The sequence below is a fragment of the Acartia tonsa genome, chromosome 8 (genome assembly GCF_053477335.1).
Source record: "Acartia tonsa isolate MP-2025a chromosome 8, ASM5347733v1, whole genome shotgun sequence".
NCBI lineage: Eukaryota > Metazoa > Arthropoda > Copepoda > Calanoida > Acartiidae > Acartia > Acartia tonsa.
Window position 1 is genome coordinate 50,157,571 of NC_137267.1, and position 19,702 is coordinate 50,177,272.

Here is a 19,702-nt window from a genome sequence, read left to right on the forward strand (position 1 = left end):
AAGTCCCCAAGTTTTATAATTACGTTTTCTTATTCGTAGAATTAAAAATTTTGGGGATTTAATTGTATTTTGATTGGTTGGTTAATTGAGTTGATTTTACAAACGTTTAAACGCTATAGTTATAATCTACAGAAGGGGTAATTTTGTGTATCAACATAGGAGTTATCCTGTTTTGTGAGATTTTAATTATGATGATTTTACTATTATTAACTTTTTATAACAAAACTTTACAGTTATGCTTAATATGTGTCTTTTTTACATCTACAAAGGGTAAAGCTAAATTGACCATGATGTAGAATTAGAACATTTGAATATTAATTAATTTCAAATTTCTATTCTTAACAAAATGGTCAAACCTTTTTAGCATACTCTGTGCTTACCTTACCTTACTAAATCCATGGATCTCAAGGGATAAGACAATGGGTGATGAATAAAACTATCAAAATTTAAAAGTTGAAAAGTTTGGACACCAGTTTGAAACTAAATAAAAAATTAATTAAAGTACCCAAAGTTTTTTAGATTCGATTGAGTTTAGAATTTCAGACTCTTATGTATCTTATGATTGTTTTATGCTATTTTTTGCATACTGGCAAACTCCTAAAGGGGAAGGAGTGGAACAACAATGGATATAGGATATACGTGGATAAATTGACAAGGGAACATTTGTCATCAATTTTGCTTGCTAATTTGGACTTCATTTATTTTTCAGTTCGTTCATCCAGTGGGTAAAGGGGTTGATGGGGTGGGGGTACAGTTATTTTAGCCAGCTGCGTGTATCATTTCATCAAAGTACATTAAAATTTGGTGCAACGTCCAAATAATAATATATCGATTGAAAGAACTAATCATTATTAAAAGTAAGACGACATTATTTTAAAAACCTTGCTCATGAATGCCGCGTTACTTTTCAGTCAAATAAAAACCGCATTGTAAACAACAACCATTCGCATACAAAAATAATAATTATCTTAATTATTTAAAAATAATAATTAATCATAATTATAATTTAAAGTATATTACATTTTTAACTAGTAGATATAGTTTTTTAGTTGTTAATTGTCCTTTTTGACACATTGTCAATATGCATATTTTTTGTCACAAAGCAACTCTACAATTCGTAAAATACATTGATACAACGAATTTTCCTTGTCAACTTACTTATGGCCTGAAATATCAAGATTTTGCAGAAAAGTATACATACCTAATAAATTAACTTTATTTTCAGATGGAACCAAAAATGTAAATAATAATAAATCTAAAATGGCTTGAAAGAGTGAAAGGTTAAAATTTAAAAATTGGTATATTTATTTAATTGATGATGGTTGGCGCAGCCCAAGATTCTGGCGTTGAAACTGAATGCGATGGTGAATCTAACGACAGTAGCCTTTCAAGGTAATTTCATATTATCTTATGATTAAAAGTACCTTCAGTATTTTTTGTCTAAAGCTTAAGATCTCAAAAACCATTGGGTTATCTGGTTTAAGTAAGCTTCACATAGGTTCTGTAATGTTTTAAGGCCGGCTTTCTTTTTTCAGATTTAAGTTTTCGGATGATTTTAAGATATGTTTCTATCCCCTCTCTGAATTCAGAGGCCCTAGAATTAGATGCTAATACGTACTTAAACACTAAATAAAATTGGATTGCTGGTCTTAATATTTAGTGTTCTGATATCACCGATATTAGTGCCCTAATCAATGTCCTGTTATCATTTTTGCTCATTTGATAAACTTGTACAGTACAGTTTCCAGACAATTGGCCGGCAGGCAATGCAAGAAATGTTATTGCATAGTATTAAATTAATTTTTTTATATAAAAATGAAATAATTCTAGTCCCGATCAATTGAACACATCGCAACAAGGCGAAACAATGAACACATGTGAACAAGCACACTCACCCCCATCAAGCGTAGCCACCAATAATATATCTGCCATACCAAGTACAAGTACAGCGCCAATGCAGCCGTATCTTGAGTTTCCACGTCCGCCTACACGCGAAGAAAGTCTAGGTAAATATTAATGAGTTTTTAAGAGCGAAACTTTTCTAAAGTAGGTTCGGTCCGACCTACCCTCCGGGACAATTATCTCTTTTCGTTTGTTTAAACAGTTTAGAATTGTCCCCTCGATTTCAAACTTTTCGTAATGATCCATTTTACAATTATGTACGATTTGGCAACTTTATAAACGTTACTACAAAGCCCCATATGTCCATTTTAAATATGCTGATTCTTATTACAACAATGTAAAATGTCGTAAGCGAAGATCTCTATAATCAAGTCCTTAAAATGTAAGTATGTCCCTGGGCCTAAATAGTATCACGTATTAAAACAAATTTGCTAAAAGTTACTTAAATTTTGTTTAGACTAAGCATTATTGTTCTTTTTATTCTGACACTCTAAAAGTTTTAATGTTTGTTTGTTCCTACATTTCAGAGCTTCTTTTAACATTTTAATTTGATTTGATTTAATTTTGTTGCTTTAGGAATAAGTGGACAACTGAACTCTGAAGATTCTTCCAACCAATCTGGGACAGGAAATACAGGAGATTTAAGCAGTTTAATGCACACAGAGCACTCGAACCCTAACCCTGCGGGGGAAGATGGATATTTAGGTAAGAGTAACTTTTATGTGATATTTAGGATATTCTTGATGGTGTTAAACTGATATTACCTTTACAATACATGGAACAGAAATACCATACATTTTCATTTAGAATAGCTTTTATATTCTTTTCGTATGTCTATATTTTCTGCGCTTCTTTTTGGACTAAAGAGACTCTTTTTTTAACTCAAGTTAAATTACAGGAGATTGTTCCTCTGATGGTGGAAACGAGAAGAATTTTCCCCTGCCCGCGGATTGGTCCAGCAGAAAACAGAACTGTGCCTGTCATACCTCCAGACATTCTCTCCCACCATCACCGGCCTCTTCACACCAGGTAGCATCAGTAGTTCTTGGATGTTCAAGCACAAACAAATAACTTAGCATTTTACTGGATTGGGTAGTTTAGTTAAGATTAAATTAAAAGGAATTGAGACGCGTTTGACTTCATTGACATCTGAATAGAGCAAACATGCTCGAAACTGGTTGTAAAATCTTAAATATGTAAAATTCATTCTTTACCCTTTTATAGAAATTCAAGAATATATATATATTAATTTTAGGCGCATTTTGACACCTCCCCTCCTCCACCCGCTTCTCCACCGAGCAGGACAGAAGATATGGAGCCACCAGCAGGCCTCCAGTTCTCTGCCATTGCCCAGTCACCTGACAAGGGTATCGGATATGGATACCATTTACTCAGTTCCAGGTAAACTCTGCCGTCTTATTTTTTTTAATGATTAGGTATTATGAATAAAAGTTATGGTTGGTGTAAATTTCAGGCTTTTGTGCCAATTTGAACCAACGATAAGATAAAGATAATAATTAATTTGGTTCTTACCAAAAAACATCCAATATTTAGGTTTTAAATTATTATTTTTAAAATTACATTTTCTTCTATCACTTTGATTGTCATGCGCCCTATAAAGTAGCAACAGGAATCATTTTAATGTCTTAAAATTTGACTCGTTATTGGCCAAATAACCATGCGTCAATTTAGAGTCATGCGTAATATTTTATTAAGGGAAAGAAATCAGCGAAGTTTAAAGACCAAGATGCGAAGCACAGGGCTACGAAGCAGATACAATACAGGGGTTGAACAAGACTGGGCTAGAATTAAGGTAAATTAAAAGAATAATTTTAAGTCAAAAAATTAAATATCAATGTATATTATACTAGCTGCTAGGCCCCTAGCATCTAGGAACTCTGTATTTAAAGGGGCAAAGAGGGGCTAGGAAAATAGCTTAAAACCATCACAGGACATGTATGAAGCTTACCTTAAAAAGAGACTGAAAACGGTTCAATAGTTAATGAGATCTTAAGCTTCAGACAAAAAAACCTTACTACTTTATATAATAGGATAGTTATTGTAAATTTGTTTTGTAGTCTGTAGAATAGGTAAGCAATGTTCGTTGGGGCTGTATTTTTGACAATCTAAGAGATCGTGAGAAATACGTAAAGACTTATCCTAATTATCTAGAAGCTGTGCTACTTTAAATCTGAACAACTTGATATATTTTAGTCTGCAATAGCTGACCGAAAGCTGCGAATGGCCGCAAGTCAAAACAATACTGAACTAGTGGAGAGATTGTGTGCTGGAGGTGCTAATGTTAGGTAGGATGTACAACAATCTATAGTAAATTGACTAGGGTTGGCAATCCGGATCCGGAATCCGCCCAATTTTTTGGCCAATTTTGGAATCCGAATCCGGATCCGGAATTCGTTTTTTAATAGCGGATTCCGGATTCTTAATTGGTATGCTAAAATTAGCGTCTTGAGTTGTTTCTTTCAACTCTCGCTTTTTGAAGGCAAAGATTATCATCATTACATATAATTTTTTTTAAAAATCTGGTTCGATTCTCGGAAGTGAATTATAGAGAACACCAAGAACATTAATTTTTAGGACATATGTAGCACTTAATTTTTTTAATTTAAAAAAAAAGCCTTTAAAAATACTGCTAGAATCCGGAATCCGCCAAAAATAAGAATCCGGAATCCACAAGGAATCCGCCACTTTTTTTGACGGATTCTTTTAAGAATCCGGAATCCGAATCCGACCAAAAAATTCGACGGATTGCCATCACTAAAATTGACAAAGATTTGAAATTTAATAAATCAGGAATTTTATCAGTAAGTACCTATTTTTTACAAGTATTATCACAGCAAGACAGTAACCATAGTTAGTTAAAAAAGGTTTATATCTCAGGCCCCTTTTAAAGATTAATTGTGTTGTAAAAACGTCCTTTATGCAGAACAGAACCTCCCGATTCTTAGTTCTCTGCACAGTCACCCAATTACAATAATACAATTCATTGGATTTAATGTAATAAAACTTAAAATAAAACATTCCTTACCAACAACACGATATATTTTTCTAGGTGTTTTGATGAGCACAAACGAACTCCCTTACATTTTGCGGCTGCTATGGGGTACACTGAAGTGGCGGATATTCTACTCAAACACGGTGCAGACCCGAATCAAAAGGTAAAGGCAATTAAAATATTTAACAATCTTTCTTAATTTCTTAATTTAGCTGCTCTGTAAATGTGTATAAAATATTTATATTCCACTAGGTATAAATGTCTTTTACTATTTTTTAATCCGAATCCGATAGGTACTTTCGAAAATAAAAGAAATATCTGTCGATATTTTTTACTAGCTCAATTTTTATTCTGTTGTGAAAATGTTTATTGAATTAGAACCTTTTTTTCTTTCTTAAAATGGCTTAAATAACAGTTACAAGTGGTGTATTAGATCGTCTATATTAGCCAAAATAGTAACGCAGTCAAAACTCTTGTCTATGTACTTTCTACAATATATCCTACTTGCGGGTTCGCCTCTAGCATCTAGGTTTTCTTCATCCGAGGTAATAGGGATCGAGGAGCAGAAAAAAAATATTAAAAACTATTGCAAGACATACATCGAAAAATCAAATAGCCTTAAGTCCCTCTATGGCATGTATGAAGCTTCCTTAAAATTGAGAACTCAAACAGCCCAGTTGTATCAAATTTCTAGGCAAAAGGTTAATGGACCTTACTACTTTTTTTATCTGTTTATTCTATTTTGTTTAATTGTAGGATAAACTTGGATATACAGCCCTGCATCTGGCGGCCTGTACTAGCCATGTACCTGTGGTCACCTTACTACTCAGGGCTGGCTAATCTATCTATGCTATTTTGTTTAATTTCAGGATAAACTTGGAAATAAAGCCCTGCATCTGGCGGCCTGTACTAGCCATGTACCTGTGGTCACCTTACTCCTTAGGGCTGGCTATCTATCTATCTATCTATCCTATTTTGTTAAATTGTAGGATAAACTTGGAAATACAGCCCTGCAACTGGCGGCCTGTTCTATTCATGTACCTGTGGTCACCTTACTCCTTAGGGCTGGCTATCTATCTTATCCTATTTTATTAAATTGTAGGATAAACTTGGAAATACAGCCCTGCATCTGGCGGCCTGTACTAGCCATGTACCTGTGGTCACCTTACTCCTTAGGGCTGGCTATCTATCTTATCCTATTTTGTTAAATTGTAGGATAAACTTGGAAATACAGCCCTGCATCTGGCGGCCTGTACTAGCCATGTACCTGTGGTCACCTTACTCCTTCGGGCTGGCTAATCTATCTATGCTATTTTGTTTAATTTCAGGATAAACTTGGAAATAAAGCCCTGCATCTGGCGGCCTGTACTAGCCATGTACCTGTGGTCACCTTACTCCTTAGGGCTGGCTATCTATCTATCCTATGTTAAATTGTAGGATAAACTTGGAAATACAGCCCTGCAACTGGCGGCCTGTACTAGCCATGTACCTGTGGTCACCTTACTCCTTAGGGCTGGCTATCTATCTTATCCTATTTTGTTTAATTGGAGGATAAACTTGGAAATACAGCCCTGCATCTGGCGGCCTGTACTAGCCATGTACCTGTGGTCACATTATTCCTTAGGGCTGGCTAATCTATCTATCCTATTTTGTTTTATTTTAGGATAAACTTGGAAATACAGCCCTGCAACTGGCGGCCTGTACTAGCCATGTACCTGTGGTCACCTTACTCCTTAGGGCTGGCTAATCTATCTATCCTATTTTGTTTTATTTTAGGATAAACTTGGAAATACAGCCCTGCATCTGGCGGCCTGTACTAGCCATGTACCTGTGGTCACCTTACTACTCAGGGCTGGCACAGATATTACAACCATTGATAACAATGGAAGGTAATCTTTTCAAATTCTATTTTATAGATTCTAAAATAGTTATAAATACTTCAAATTAAAATATTAATACAAATGCAGCTCTGAATTTTAAAATGTAACTAGAAGAATGGTTCTTACAGCTTAAGATTTGTCTAATTAAGTCAAATCGATCTATGATTCTACAGACGTCTATTAGAAATAGCTACTCACGTATTTTTGCTAGTTTTTTTTATTGATTTTAATGGTTTGTATGTCTTCATTGGATCGAAAGAACTATACCTAATCTTTTTTTTTGCAAAAAGCATCAGTTTTTATAAAACTAAACTTTATGTAACACTAAAGTAGGCCTAGAAAATATTAAATGATTTTTCTTTTTAATTTCCCAACAGAACATTGATGAAACTTATTGATAATTTTTAATATTTTAGAACTCCTATGCAGCTTGCTCAAGCCAAACTAAAAATTTTACAACGAAGTAATTCAACACACACTGAAATGTCTCAGGTAATTCAAGTTGGGCGATATCACAGAAAGTACCGTCGTGAGTGCTGTTATAGCCCCTACCCCCGCTCATTTTGAAATGAATTGAAAATATGGTGGGGGGAGTTTTTAGTTTGTTACTTTAGGTTATGTTTGGTTATAGATTTAGGCCCTAAGGGATAAGGCCCCCACAGGGTTAGATATAACAATAAAAAAATATTCCTATTTCAAAAATAAACGTGAGGGTTGAGTGCTCCACCCAATTTTTGGTTAATTTTGGAATCCGAATCCGGAATCCGTTTTTTGATACCTAGCGGATTCGGATTCTTAATTGGTAGGCTAAAATTAGCGTCTTGAGTTTTTTCTTTCAACTCCCGCTTTTTGAAGGCAAAGATTATCATCATTACCTGTATATAAAATCTTTTAAAATCTGGTTCGATCTTCGGAAGTGAATTTTAGAGAATACCAAGAACATTAATTTTTAGGACATATGTAGCACTAGATTTTTTAATTTTTAAAAAAGCCTTTTAAAATATTGCTAGAATCCGGAATCCGCCAAAAATAAGAATCCTGAATCCGCGGGAATCCGCCATTTTTTGTTGACGGATTATTGTAAGAATCCGAATCCGGTCCAAAAATTTGACGGATTGCCATTCCTGGTTATAACTAATATTATTATACATATCCAGTTTGCTTCGATTCATAATCATTAATCATACCAGTTGGATTAAAACCGGTTCTAAACTATATCATTAAATGCATTAACCGTATCGAATTTCTAGGAAGCTACATGTGAACTATTTTGCTTTCTGGCATATCTGTTTCGAAACAAATAAGGATGAAACGAGTTGCAGGGGTGTATATTCTGCATAAGATTTATTTTTTTTCCCCGGCTACAAATTTTTTTATTTTTTTTCCCCCCCTAGTTTTTTCTCTCCAAGTAGGGGGGAAAATGAAAAAATATTTAAAGAACTCTATATTTTATCTATTTTATCCCTCATACCACACATTTTTTTAGTTTTTTTCTTTTAGGAGGGGGGGGAAATGGAAAAAATGTTTTCAGTTTTCTTAATTTTTACATTTTTTTTCCCTCCAACCACTTATTTTTTATTTCCCCCCCCCCCCCCCCCCTTAGCCGGGGATCCCATGCAGAATATACACCCCTGACGAGTTGATAACAACATTTTTGTTTGTTAGGTGAAAAGCGAAGTAAGTGCAGTGTTGGATATGATGCGAGAATATCTGAAAAAAGTTTTGGAGTCTCGTGACACAGCTAGGTAATTTTTTTTCCAGTTCCAGCTTCGGAACCGTAGATATCCGCTGGATTAGAACCGGTTCTCAGCCGTACTGAAAAATCATGAATGGCATCGTATGACAGACAATTTATCACGAATAATAAACTAATAATCATAAAACTAGGTACTTGATATTATAGAGTACTTTGATATATTTTTTAGATCTGGTAAATCTGAAGCATTTTCTCAGTTGATAGAATCTTTTTCACAGGTAGGATTTAGTGAATTTTTTAGGTGAAATCTATCCCAGTAATTTTAAATTTTATTTTTTAAGAAAACAACGCGCGTAAACTAAGAACTTTGAAGAAAATCTTGATTTTTATCTGTAGATATAATACGCACATAGAATTGTGATTGAGAGTCCTTGGTATCACCATTCATAAATCAAATTTGTAGGGTAATTAAGCCATGTAAAAATGAGGTTTCTAAATAACTTAAAAAGTCATTCATAAAATTGATAAGGACGTGTTTTGTAAGAAAAAGTTTATTCTTTTCCATATTTATTCCTCTTTGTGTCAGGAATCTTCATGCAATGTTTATTTATATTTTTTTTTCCATTTCAGCGGTTGAATCTACACACGTCCCACACAGATCTAAGCACAGACCTGGGTAACCTTCTTCAATCTATGGGAACCATGTCTTTGCAACAAGCAGAATAATTATCTGAAATCTGGCAACCTGTCTTTGCAACAAGCAGAATAATTATCTGAAATCTGGCATCCATGATTTACTAGATAGTTGAAACATTATATAGAGAATTATGTAGTTTATCGTATCGTATTATTGACAGTTTTCCGTGGATATTAAAAAGAAAACTTATAAGACTAAACCCATATTTGTTTGCTTCTAGATGCCGAAGGCACGGGCTAACAAATCTGGTTTGATACAATTGTACATTCTTATATTCGTTGAAAACTGGATTTAATACGATATGATACATGATTTTTCAGTATGGCTTAGAACCGGTTCTAATCCAGCGGATATTAATCGGTTTCTAAGCCATAATGGAAAAGTTTTTTTAACCAATAGTAATAGTAATAAACCATTAGTAAACCAAAAGAAGAGAAGATTTTATAAAAAAGAATGTAAAAAAACGCCGCCTTATTTACTTCATTAGCTCAGTATAAAAGGTTAAATTGGTAAAAAGATGGCGAAAACTTTAACTAAGGGGGGGTTTTTAATGCAACCATCTCGTAATCAGTGAGCAAATGACACTTAGAATTCGAATTTCGATCTAAACTTTTGCATGAGTAATCCTTGGTAGGTCTATTTTTCCTAAATCGAACAAAAAGTTGGAAAAGTAACGGCTAGCGGCTCAGCCGTTCAGCCGTTTTTTGCCAATTTTTAGGGTAAATCCATCATCAATTACGTAGGAATCAACTTTTTAAAACATATTTTTGGTTTAATTCATGTTAAATGATAGCAATAACCAATTTTAAAACTTCTAGTACCAACAGCTAGAACCGTTTGATAGCGTTTTGGAGTAGAAAAGAGTATTATGTTGAGAGAGGTTTCGTAACTAATTTGCAATATAGATATCAAACAAATGGCAAAACAGATGAGCCGTTAGCCGTTACTTTTCCAACTTTTTGTTCGATTTAGGGAAAATAGATCTACCAAGGATTACTCATGCAAAATTATAGATGGAAATTCGAATTCTAAGTGCCATTTGCCCACTGATTACGAGATGGTTGCATTAAACCCCCCCCCCCCCCCCCCCCTTTAGGAAAATAATAAGTATACAGCAGTAATTTCGTTATTTTTTGTAAGAACACTCATTATTTGAAGAATTGTTGGATCAAGGAAACAAAACGAAGTAGCGGGTTTCGTCGTATTTTCACAGTAGCTTTTCTCCTATTTCTAGCCACTGCGGGGGGCACGAACCCTTCGGGGCCTATTTCCTAGCCCTGAGGGACACTCATTAACATTTGCTTAACTTAACCTAACCTAAAAAAAAACTCTCAAAGGCTACTGTGAAAATACGACGAAGCCCGCTACTTTGCTTTCTTTTGATGATCCAAATTATTTTGTAGTTTATGAAACAAAACAAAGATTATACCAAGAAAGAAAAAAACTATTTTAATACAAAAATTAGATCTCTTCCATTATTTATGTTTTGTAATTTATTATATTTATACCTATTCATTTATTTATATTATAAAAGTCTAAGATGTAATTTTGATTTCAAAATTAAGGGGTTTATATTCTGCACAAGATTCCCCTGCTGCAAATTTTTTTATTTTTTTCTCCTAGTTTTTTTCAGCAAGGAAGGAAATAAAATGGAAAATTAATATTTTCAAGACTCCTTATTTCATTCATATTATCCCCCCTCCCACATATTCTTATAGTTTTTTTTCACCAAAAATGTGAGAAAAATGGAAAAAAATTCTCTTAATTTTCGTTTTTTCCCCCCAACCACATATTTTTTATTTTTCACCCCCCCCCCCCAGCCGGGTCAAATTTAAAAATATACACCCCTGAACTTTATTTTGTTTTGATCAATTGTAAATAAGCTCCACCAAAATTTCACCTAGATGATAAGCCTAATATGACAGATTAGGTTAACTGTTATATTTATTTTTTTAAAAATGAGGACAGACAAAAAGTTTCATCCAACGGAGATATTTTTACTACATCTTGTTGAAAATATTAGGTACTTAATTCATGGACGGAGGTTTCAATGGAATGTAAATAAATGATACTGCCCCTAATAAACTTAATGGGAATATTTAATCGTTAATTGGTTGAATTAAGTCTAGTGTTCAAACTTTTCCTCTGATAAGGGGGGGGGGGGCGAAAGTGACACTTTTTGAAACCAAAACTAAAAGTCAAAGGAACTCAACTAAAAAAAGAGTTACAGGTCTGACATTTTCCATGGCAGTTGCTTTATAGGGGTACTATATGGAACTGTGAAGAAACGGCGTCGCAACCGCCGAAAACCGCCGAGAAAAGGCAAAAAAAATTTGGCGGTAAACGGCGGTTTTCGGCGGTTGCGCCGCCGTTTCTTCACAGTTCCATATTTTACCCCTATAAAGCAACTGCCATGCAAAATCTCAGACCTGTAACTCTTTTTTTAGTTGAGTTCCTTTGTTGACTTTTAGTTTTGGTTTCAAAAAGTGTCACTTTCGCCCCCCCCCCCCTTCTTTAAATCTGCATAAAGAATACTGCATAATTTGGGGTTGGATTTTTTTATTTAGTGTCCCCCTCCTCCATTAAATCACAAAGTAAACAATTTTTGGATGAAACTTTTTGCTGGCACCATTAAATAATATAACAGAAAATCTTATTTGAAAATTGCCATAATATGTTGAAATTGTTTAATTTGTTAGCATTTACAATATTGATTGATTAGTACAAACTAATTTATTTATCTAAATACTTTCTATTTACAGATATTTACAAAAAATAATGTAGCAAGACAACACAAAGAAAATTCCGCAAGAATTTATTTGCAATAGTGACGTAACATGACACACTAACTTGCAATGCACAATAATATTCTTTATTTTGCAATAGATTTGCAAATTGCTAGTCAACTTGACAATGAAAATTGTAAATTAAAAGGTAAATATTTTTAGTAGCAAAGATTTTTTATTCTAAATTCGTTTCTCATCCGAACAAGAAAACAAAGGCGTGTAAGATACGCTAAGCCTATAAGTATAAAGAAGAAGAAAATTTGACACGTTACGTAAAACGATAAAGCTTTTTAATTAATTTGACTTTGCTTTAATTTTATAATAAAAAAAGGAATATTTTAATTAAAATTAATACCTGAAAGTAGATTACCTAGTTGGTATTGTGTTTTTCCATTAGAATCTCTAATATGGCTTGAATAGAAACTAAAAACTTTTTTCAAAGCGTTGGGGGATATTATCAAGTTTCAGCCACAATTTCAAGATTTTTTCACAACCTTCGGAAGAACAGAATTTACATCACCTTGATAACTATTACACTAGCCCCTAAAGTCTTATAATAAGGTTTTCTTATTGTTTTGGTTATCAGCCTTGGGGACTTATATGAAACTTCGATTGGTTGGATCATTAAGTTAAGTGTCCAAACGTTTTAACCACTAACTGTAATTTTAGAGGAGGGGTAATTTTGTGTATCATCATTAGGGATGTACATAAATTTATTGGCTATTGTCTTATCCCTTTATATCCCTGTAAATATATATTATTCTTTGTTTTTGTTGGGGACTTCAGGATATTTAAACCATTAATTTAGTTTCAGACTAACATAAAAATGCCAACAAATCACTTGAATAGTTTATCAATCCTTTAAAATTATCTCAAACCTACACAATAATAGCACTACCCAAAGAACTGATGTCCAAAAGGGAGCGTGAAAGTGCCATAAAAATGTCCCTGGACGACATAATCAGCCTGGATGTGGGTGGTACCAGGTTCGACACCACCCGCCAGACCTTGGTCAAGGACCCGAACTCGATGCTGGCGAGGATGTTTGATCCGGCCTCAAAAATGAAGCCAGGGATGTTCTTATAATCACTTGAAAACTGTTTTTTTTTACTTTCACGTTGAATTGCCCTTTCCCACTCTGAAAGTATTGTATGAATGCTTTGTATAAATAAATTGAGTATTTAAAGTTAACAAACACCCAATCTTTATATTGGGCTTAAAAACGTTGGGTACTTTAATGAATTTGGTTGATAGGTTCCAAACTAGAAGTGTCTAAACTTATACAACAGGATACCTGGTAAAATATAAGAATTAAAAATGATTAGGGTTGCTGAGAAACGGAGCTTATTTTCTAGACCGAGACCCAGAGTGGTTTAGAACCATTTTAAATTATTTAAGGTAAGATATTGTTTTAAAAGGGGGGGGGGGGGCGAAAGTGACACTTTTTGAAACCAAAACTAAAAGTCAACAAAGGAACTCAACTAAAAAAGAGTTACAGATCTGAGATTTTGCATGGCAGTTGCTTTATAGGGGTAAAATATGGAACTGTGAAGAAACGGCGGCGAAAACCGCCGTTTCCCGCCGAAATTTTTTTTGGCTTTTCTCGGCGGTTTTCGGCGGTTGCGACGCCGTTTCTTCACAGTTCCATATTGTACCCCTATAAAGCAACTGCCATGCAAAATGTCAGACCTGTAACTCTTTTTTTAGTTGAGTTCCTTTGACTTTTAGTTTTGGTTTCAAAAAGTGTCACTTTCGCCCCCCCCCCCCCTTTCGAATTCTATTTATAAGACAGACATACAAACTTACATTTTATCATATCCTTTTTTATTTTAGATCTCAATGACGTCTAACACTATCTATTTTAAGTAAGCCACACATGGGTCTTATGATGTTTTTAGTCTATTTGTTTTTTTAGATTTAATTCGTGAGATGGTTTCAAGCTATTTTTCCAGCCCCTATCTAAATCTTGTAAATATTCATAATGATTAAAAATGAAACTAATACATTGTGTTTTTTTTTTCTCGTTTAGAAATGGAGTTTTATTAGCAGAAACACAAAAGGAATTATTAGCTTTACTCACAGAGTCCAGGTAGGTTTATTATAAGAAATGTAAATATTCGTTAGGCTAATTAAATAAATCTCCTAAAGCATTTAAATATACCTATAACTGTAAAAAAAACGTTTTTTTTCGATCAATTTGTTTTAAAAATAAGGGAGAGGACGTTGTTTTCTGTGCTCGTTATGGATATTAAGTGAAAGCGCCTTATTTAATTTATATCAGGGGTGTATATTCTGCACCAGATTTATTTTTTTTCCCCTGCTACAATTAATTTTATTTTTTTCCCCCCTAGTTTTTTCTCACCAAGTAAGGGGGAAAATGGAAAAATATCTAAAGAACTCTATATTTTATTTTTTTTATCCCTACTACCACATATTTTTTTTTGTTTTTTTCACCAAGGAGGGGGGGGGGGGGGGAAATGGAAAAATGTTTTCAGTTTTCTTAATGTTTACATTTTTTTTCCCTCCAACCATTTATTTTTTATTTCCCCCCCCCCCCCCCCCCTTGAGCAGGGGATCCCATGTAGAATATTGCAGATATTTTGGACTGACAGACCTGGAGCAGGAAGTAACGGCCAGGCTGGAAGAAGAATCATCACCACAGACCTCCTCACCGCCAGCAGGTAACTGAAGATCTCGGGAATTTCTCCGGCTTCACTTCACACATAATCTTCTCTGAAACTTCGGGTTCGAGCACTGGTCAAGAATGGGATATCTTGTTTGATAATTGCGTTAATTTAAAACTACTTGCTTTGCTACTAGTCCTTCAATAAAATAACCTAAAACCATTCCAAGACGTTTCTATCAACGGGTAGGAGTTGACGTGGTTCAGTCGATTGAAATAGGATATAGTTAAAACTAAATGGACGTAGAATATACGTAGATATTATGAAAGGAAAATTGTTGTCAATTTAGCTTGCTAATATTGAACCCGTTTATTAGTCAGTTTGTTCATCCAGTAGTATGGGAGGAGAGTGAGTAAAGGGTGTGGAGGAAGTAGGATGTCGTTTTTTTAGCCCGCTGCGAGTTTAACTTTATTAGAAAACATGGAAATCTGATGTAAGATCAAAGTAATATATATCATTCAAAAATATGATATCATCTTATATAGGTAGGTAATGATTGAAATATAATTTAGGAAGCTCAGATATAATCAAGCTAAACGTTGGTGGCAAAATTTTTCAAACTACAAAATCTACCATTTGTAAATATCCATCTTCGAGAATAGCACAGTTAGTACAAGGTATTTGACTTGATTTGATTATTATACTTCCATGCGGACTAAGAGGTCCATTTAAGGAATATCATATTGTCTCATGAATCAAGTGTCTGGTACGGCTCCGGCTCCGACCTAAAATCAAGAAAAACTCGACATATTTTTTTCCCCATAAAATTTTTTTTTTTTATTTTTTACTTTTAAAAGTTTTAAAAATTCAATTTTTTTTATAAAAATGGACTTGAAAAATTTAAAAAGGGCATTTGCACATGACAAAACAGAGTTACCAAATTAAAATTCATAAAAAATCTCTTTATTTATCTAGTCCGGAGCCGTTTTTTAACGAAAATTACGGCTCCGGCTCCAGCAAAATATGGCAGCTCCATGGCTCCCGGCTCCGGCTCCGAAACACTGTTAAGAAGTGACATTTCAAAATCACAATTGAGAAAAAACTTTTTTTCTAACAAAATAATGAAGGGGGGGGGGGGGGTAAAATATATGTTGGAGTGAGTGTGAAAAAATGGAGAAATAAACTGTTCTGAAAACATGAAAAATATGTGGGAGGGGAAAAAAATTAATGAATATAGAGTACCTACTAAAAACATCTTTCCATTCCCCCCCCCCCCTCCCCTGGGGGAAAATAAACTAGAGTGGAGTTGGGGCAGAATGTAATATTTTGCAGCCGGGAAATTAATAAATCTTATTTATTTTAGGAATTTTCAAACAGACACTCGACAGCGAAGGAAATATTTTTATCGACGAAGATCCCCGAGATTTCGAATATATACTCAGAGCTCTCAGGAATTTTATATTTTTATCCATTCATCCATCCATGTATTCCTGAGCTTGATCTTTAAATCGTTTATAGGTGATTTAAACCGGGGCGATTCATTCAGCGCACCATCAAATTATTAAATACCAATCTTTAAATCGAATTTGCATGGGCGATTTGGCGCGCCCAGTGGCGCAGTACCGGCGCGGCAATGCCACTTACCGAGTGGCATTGCCGAACCAAATCGGGGTGATTTATTTAATAAATAAATATTTTTTTAAAAATTACTTTAATATTTTATTGCAAAACTACCGTAAAAACATTTTTATAGTTATTTTTAAAATAAATTATATATTAATGTTTTATATAAAATACCATACTGACACGGCATTTTATACAAAATACCTTACTGACACTGCTTAAGTAATAAAGTTGTACTGGCGCGAATCGATATTTTAGTGAGTGCGCAAGCGATTTAACAACACCGCGCCGAAAATCTTTTAAAAATCAGGTGCGCTGTGGCTTACCACCAGCGCACCTACGGTTCACCTCTGTATCGCCCCGATTCCGCGCACCATAAAAACGATTTAAAGATCAAGCTCTGATTATTCTGCAGCTAGGCTTTTACGGAGGATTTGCCTGGAGGTGATGAGCTCGTATCTCGGACATAATCCCGAATTTCTTTACCTAGGAATCTAAAGGATAAAACAATGGCCGATAAATTGATGTACATCCCCAATGATGAATGATGATACACAAAAATACAGAATGAGCAAACCAATCAAAAGTCTCCAAAGTTGTTAAGCCAACGAATTAGAAAACGTTTTTATAAAACTTTGTGGACTAGTGTAATAATAATTATCCCGCTCTCTCGGCTTTTACCTCTCCCACAACTAGCAGCCGCTAAAGTCTTCAGTTTGCCCAATAAGCATATGTAGAAAATATGAAATAATTCCATACAGAAATGCCAACGGGTACCCTACGACGGTGCCCAAGGAGACCATCGACAACGTGATCAACCTGCGGGACAACCTGGAGATCAGGGAGATCAAGTTTGGCTACAGAGAGAAGTCGGACAGCTATGTTTCTGAATATTTTCTTAGCGTGTGCAGATAAATAGCAACAATTTTTTGTAAAATAATTTCAAAGAGGTAGTAAAACAGTTATTTATCTCGAATAAATATAGTATTATTAACAGCTTTCCGCGGATATAAAAATGTACCTCTATTATAAGATTTAAACCAGTTTTTTTTAGCCACGAGATGCCGACGGAACGGGCATAAAACTGTTTTAATCTTATGGTTGTACATAATTTATAATGGAGGAAAACTGGATATAATACGATGGTAAACATAATTTTTCAGTATGGCCGAGTACTGAGGTGAATTCTTAAAAAAAAAACTTTTGCCTCATTAAAATCAGTTTAGTGAGGCAAAATTATCCCCTCTAAATTTTTGGTGAGCCTCACTGATTTTAGAGAGGTAATTTTTTTAAAAAGAATTCACCTCTGGTCCTTGTCCACCGCATATTAATCGTTTTCGAAGCGATACTGGAAAATAATTAAATTACCGAAACTTCTTGATTTTAAAATGCAATTTAAATTTAGTCAAATGGTCCCAGTTTTAATAGAATACCAAAAATACTCAAATATACAAACAATGTTGTTTTAAAACCGGTTTAGATTGATAGAAATATACCTACTTTAATTGTACATTACCCTCTATAAAATGAACTAATCAGAAAAAAATCAGATATTGTGATTATAATACTAAGCTTATGAATATAATTTGGGTGTTAAATGTTACCCTAAAGTCAGTAATTTTAATAATGCTTTGCCTACTTATAAAGTATTAATGTATTATAGTTGTTAAAACTATTAGGTATTGTCCCATTCGTGACAATACCTCTTAAGGGGCGTTTCGTCGATTTTCACAGCAGCTTTTCTCCTTTTTCTAGCCTCAGCGGGGAGCTCTAACCCTGCGGTGCAATTACCATTCTTACCTAAACAATCTATCAAAAGCAACTGTGGAAATACTACGAAACGCCCCTTTAGAGGCGTTGTTTCGAAAGAGACTATACCCAAACAAGTTATCTAAATATTAATTGTCAACTACAATTGTCAGTAAGTATCAGGTAGGGAATGGAACTTGGTGCTCAAATTAATCTTCAATTTTACATGTCCCTTTAATTGGAAACTATATTAATCAGTTTGTGAGATTAATTTGTCAATCATTGTCCTATCCCCGTGTCCTTGGTATAAATAACACATATCGTCAAGTTACCACGCCCATTTTATACAAATTACTCCTCCCCTTTCCAACCTGTAGCCAGTATGTCAACCGAAAGGGATGTAACTTGTAAAATAACAAGGATGACAACATCCATAAAAGCGAAGCACTGATTATAGAGTTGCTACGCTTTCTAAATCGTACCTAACTGCTAAAGGAATTACCATCCAAATTTGAAATCGATAGGACAATTCTAACAGGCCTAAATTAACGAAAAAAGCTATCCGTTGCGGACGGACGGACGTACGGAGTGACGGACGGACTGACCCTAATTATAGAAAAGCTTCGCTTTTAATAAAATGTGGTATTAAAAACGCAACAAGTACAAGGATAACTATGAGTAGCGCGGATATTACAAGTAACTTATTTATAGTGAAAAAGCGACAGTAGCCTGTTTGATAATTTGTCTTCAATTTTATTTTATTCACCCATTTGTTCATGCCTACGGTGATATTTTCAAATGTTACCACTAGAACATACGGAAAACCTCTAGTTTTAGAGGAGCTGCGCTTTTAAAGATCATGTATTTTTTTTTCGTTGAATACTAATCCCTGAAGTTAGTAACCATTTTCTCTAAATATAATCTCATTTCGGGTTACCCCAGACTCAGAGAGGGAGGGGACATTGGACTGTAAATTGTATTGGTACCCTGGGTTTTTCATTTGAAGGCTTAAAAACTTAGGGTACTTTTTTATCAAAACTTAATTTGTTTCAAAACTTTTCTAATAATTGTGATCTATATAAAGGGAATTTTTGTTTGTCATAATTGGGGATGTACAACAAATTTAACGTCAATTGTCTTATCCCTTAATATCCCTGATATCACCCACATTTCAACTACTCATACCTAGTGATGCAATCCAGCGGGCATTAATAAGCAGTTGGTACTATGTACACATGCTTATTTGGGTTTAGTTTACATCTAATCCAGTAAGAAAAACCATTCAACTTTTACAGAACATATCATATTCTCATTATAATTACATATTCTGCAAAATTCATTTTTTCCCCTGCTGCAAAATTTTTAATCCCCCCCCCCCCCCCCCCCAACCACATATTTTTAAAAATCTGTACTTACAAAGTGACAATCGACCTAATTTTTATAACAGAAAACTTAAAAATATCAGATCAATCTTTCAAATTATTTTTAGTTTAATTGACTTGAAATCTTTCTGTTTCATGTTAAAGAAATATTTCTTATTCTTGTAATGCATTATTCTTGCCTATTTTGTCAGTTCAGCTACTCTATATGTTATGTCGTACGTTTGTCAATATTAAAAAAGACTAAGAATTAAGTTAAATATTAGTTTAGTGATTATATTCAATATTAATAACATTTGTGTTTTCTTTTTTATAAGAATATTGTTTCTTGTTGCTTCGCTATTTATAAAAGA

At 34.1% G+C, this 19,702-nt stretch overlaps 2 protein-coding genes across 10 annotated transcripts; both read left to right on the forward strand.

Moving 5' to 3' along the window:
* The first annotated feature begins 1,214 nt into the window (after positions 1 to 1,214).
* On the forward strand, positions 1,215 to 11,951 carry LOC145327212 (uncharacterized). 8 transcript variants are annotated; one of them, XR_013882115.1, is made up of 15 exons: positions 1,215 to 1,392; positions 1,831 to 2,006; positions 2,479 to 2,607; positions 2,801 to 2,931; positions 3,158 to 3,303; positions 3,619 to 3,715; positions 4,117 to 4,208; positions 4,973 to 5,078; positions 6,692 to 6,804; positions 7,212 to 7,287; positions 8,461 to 8,540; positions 8,721 to 8,769; positions 9,122 to 9,320; positions 10,285 to 10,730; positions 11,072 to 11,951. XR_013882115.1 is itself a non-coding variant. In XM_080170790.1 (13 exons), the coding sequence occupies exons 1-13, from the start codon at positions 1,316 to 1,318 to the stop codon at positions 9,215 to 9,217; spliced, it is 1,368 nt and encodes a 455-aa protein (XP_080026916.1). In that variant the 5' UTR covers positions 1,215 to 1,315; the 3' UTR covers positions 9,218 to 9,330. The 8 variants fall into 8 exon arrangements, 1 of the variants encoding a protein (XP_080026916.1); XR_013882116.1 differs by having other exon boundaries at positions 10,285 to 10,374; positions 10,526 to 11,951; XR_013882117.1 differs by having other exon boundaries at positions 10,285 to 10,374; positions 10,549 to 11,951.
* An 800-nt stretch (positions 11,952 to 12,751) lies between these two features.
* LOC145327213 (BTB/POZ domain-containing protein KCTD4-like) lies at positions 12,752 to 19,342 on the forward strand. Of its 2 annotated transcripts, XR_013882121.1 has the most exons (9): positions 12,752 to 13,044; positions 13,298 to 13,372; positions 14,004 to 14,063; positions 14,570 to 14,655; positions 15,171 to 15,275; positions 15,962 to 16,046; positions 16,980 to 17,171; positions 17,761 to 17,900; positions 18,109 to 19,342. XR_013882121.1 is itself a non-coding variant. In XM_080170791.1 (8 exons), exons 1-7 carry the CDS (start codon positions 12,884 to 12,886, stop codon positions 17,134 to 17,136), a joined length of 729 nt encoding a protein of 242 aa, XP_080026917.1. In that variant the 5' UTR covers positions 12,752 to 12,883; the 3' UTR covers positions 17,137 to 17,171; positions 17,385 to 17,577. The 2 variants fall into 2 exon arrangements, 1 of the variants encoding a protein (XP_080026917.1); XM_080170791.1 differs by lacking the exons at positions 17,761 to 17,900; positions 18,109 to 19,342 and adding an exon at positions 17,385 to 17,577.
* The last annotated feature ends 360 nt before the right edge of the window (positions 19,343 to 19,702 follow it).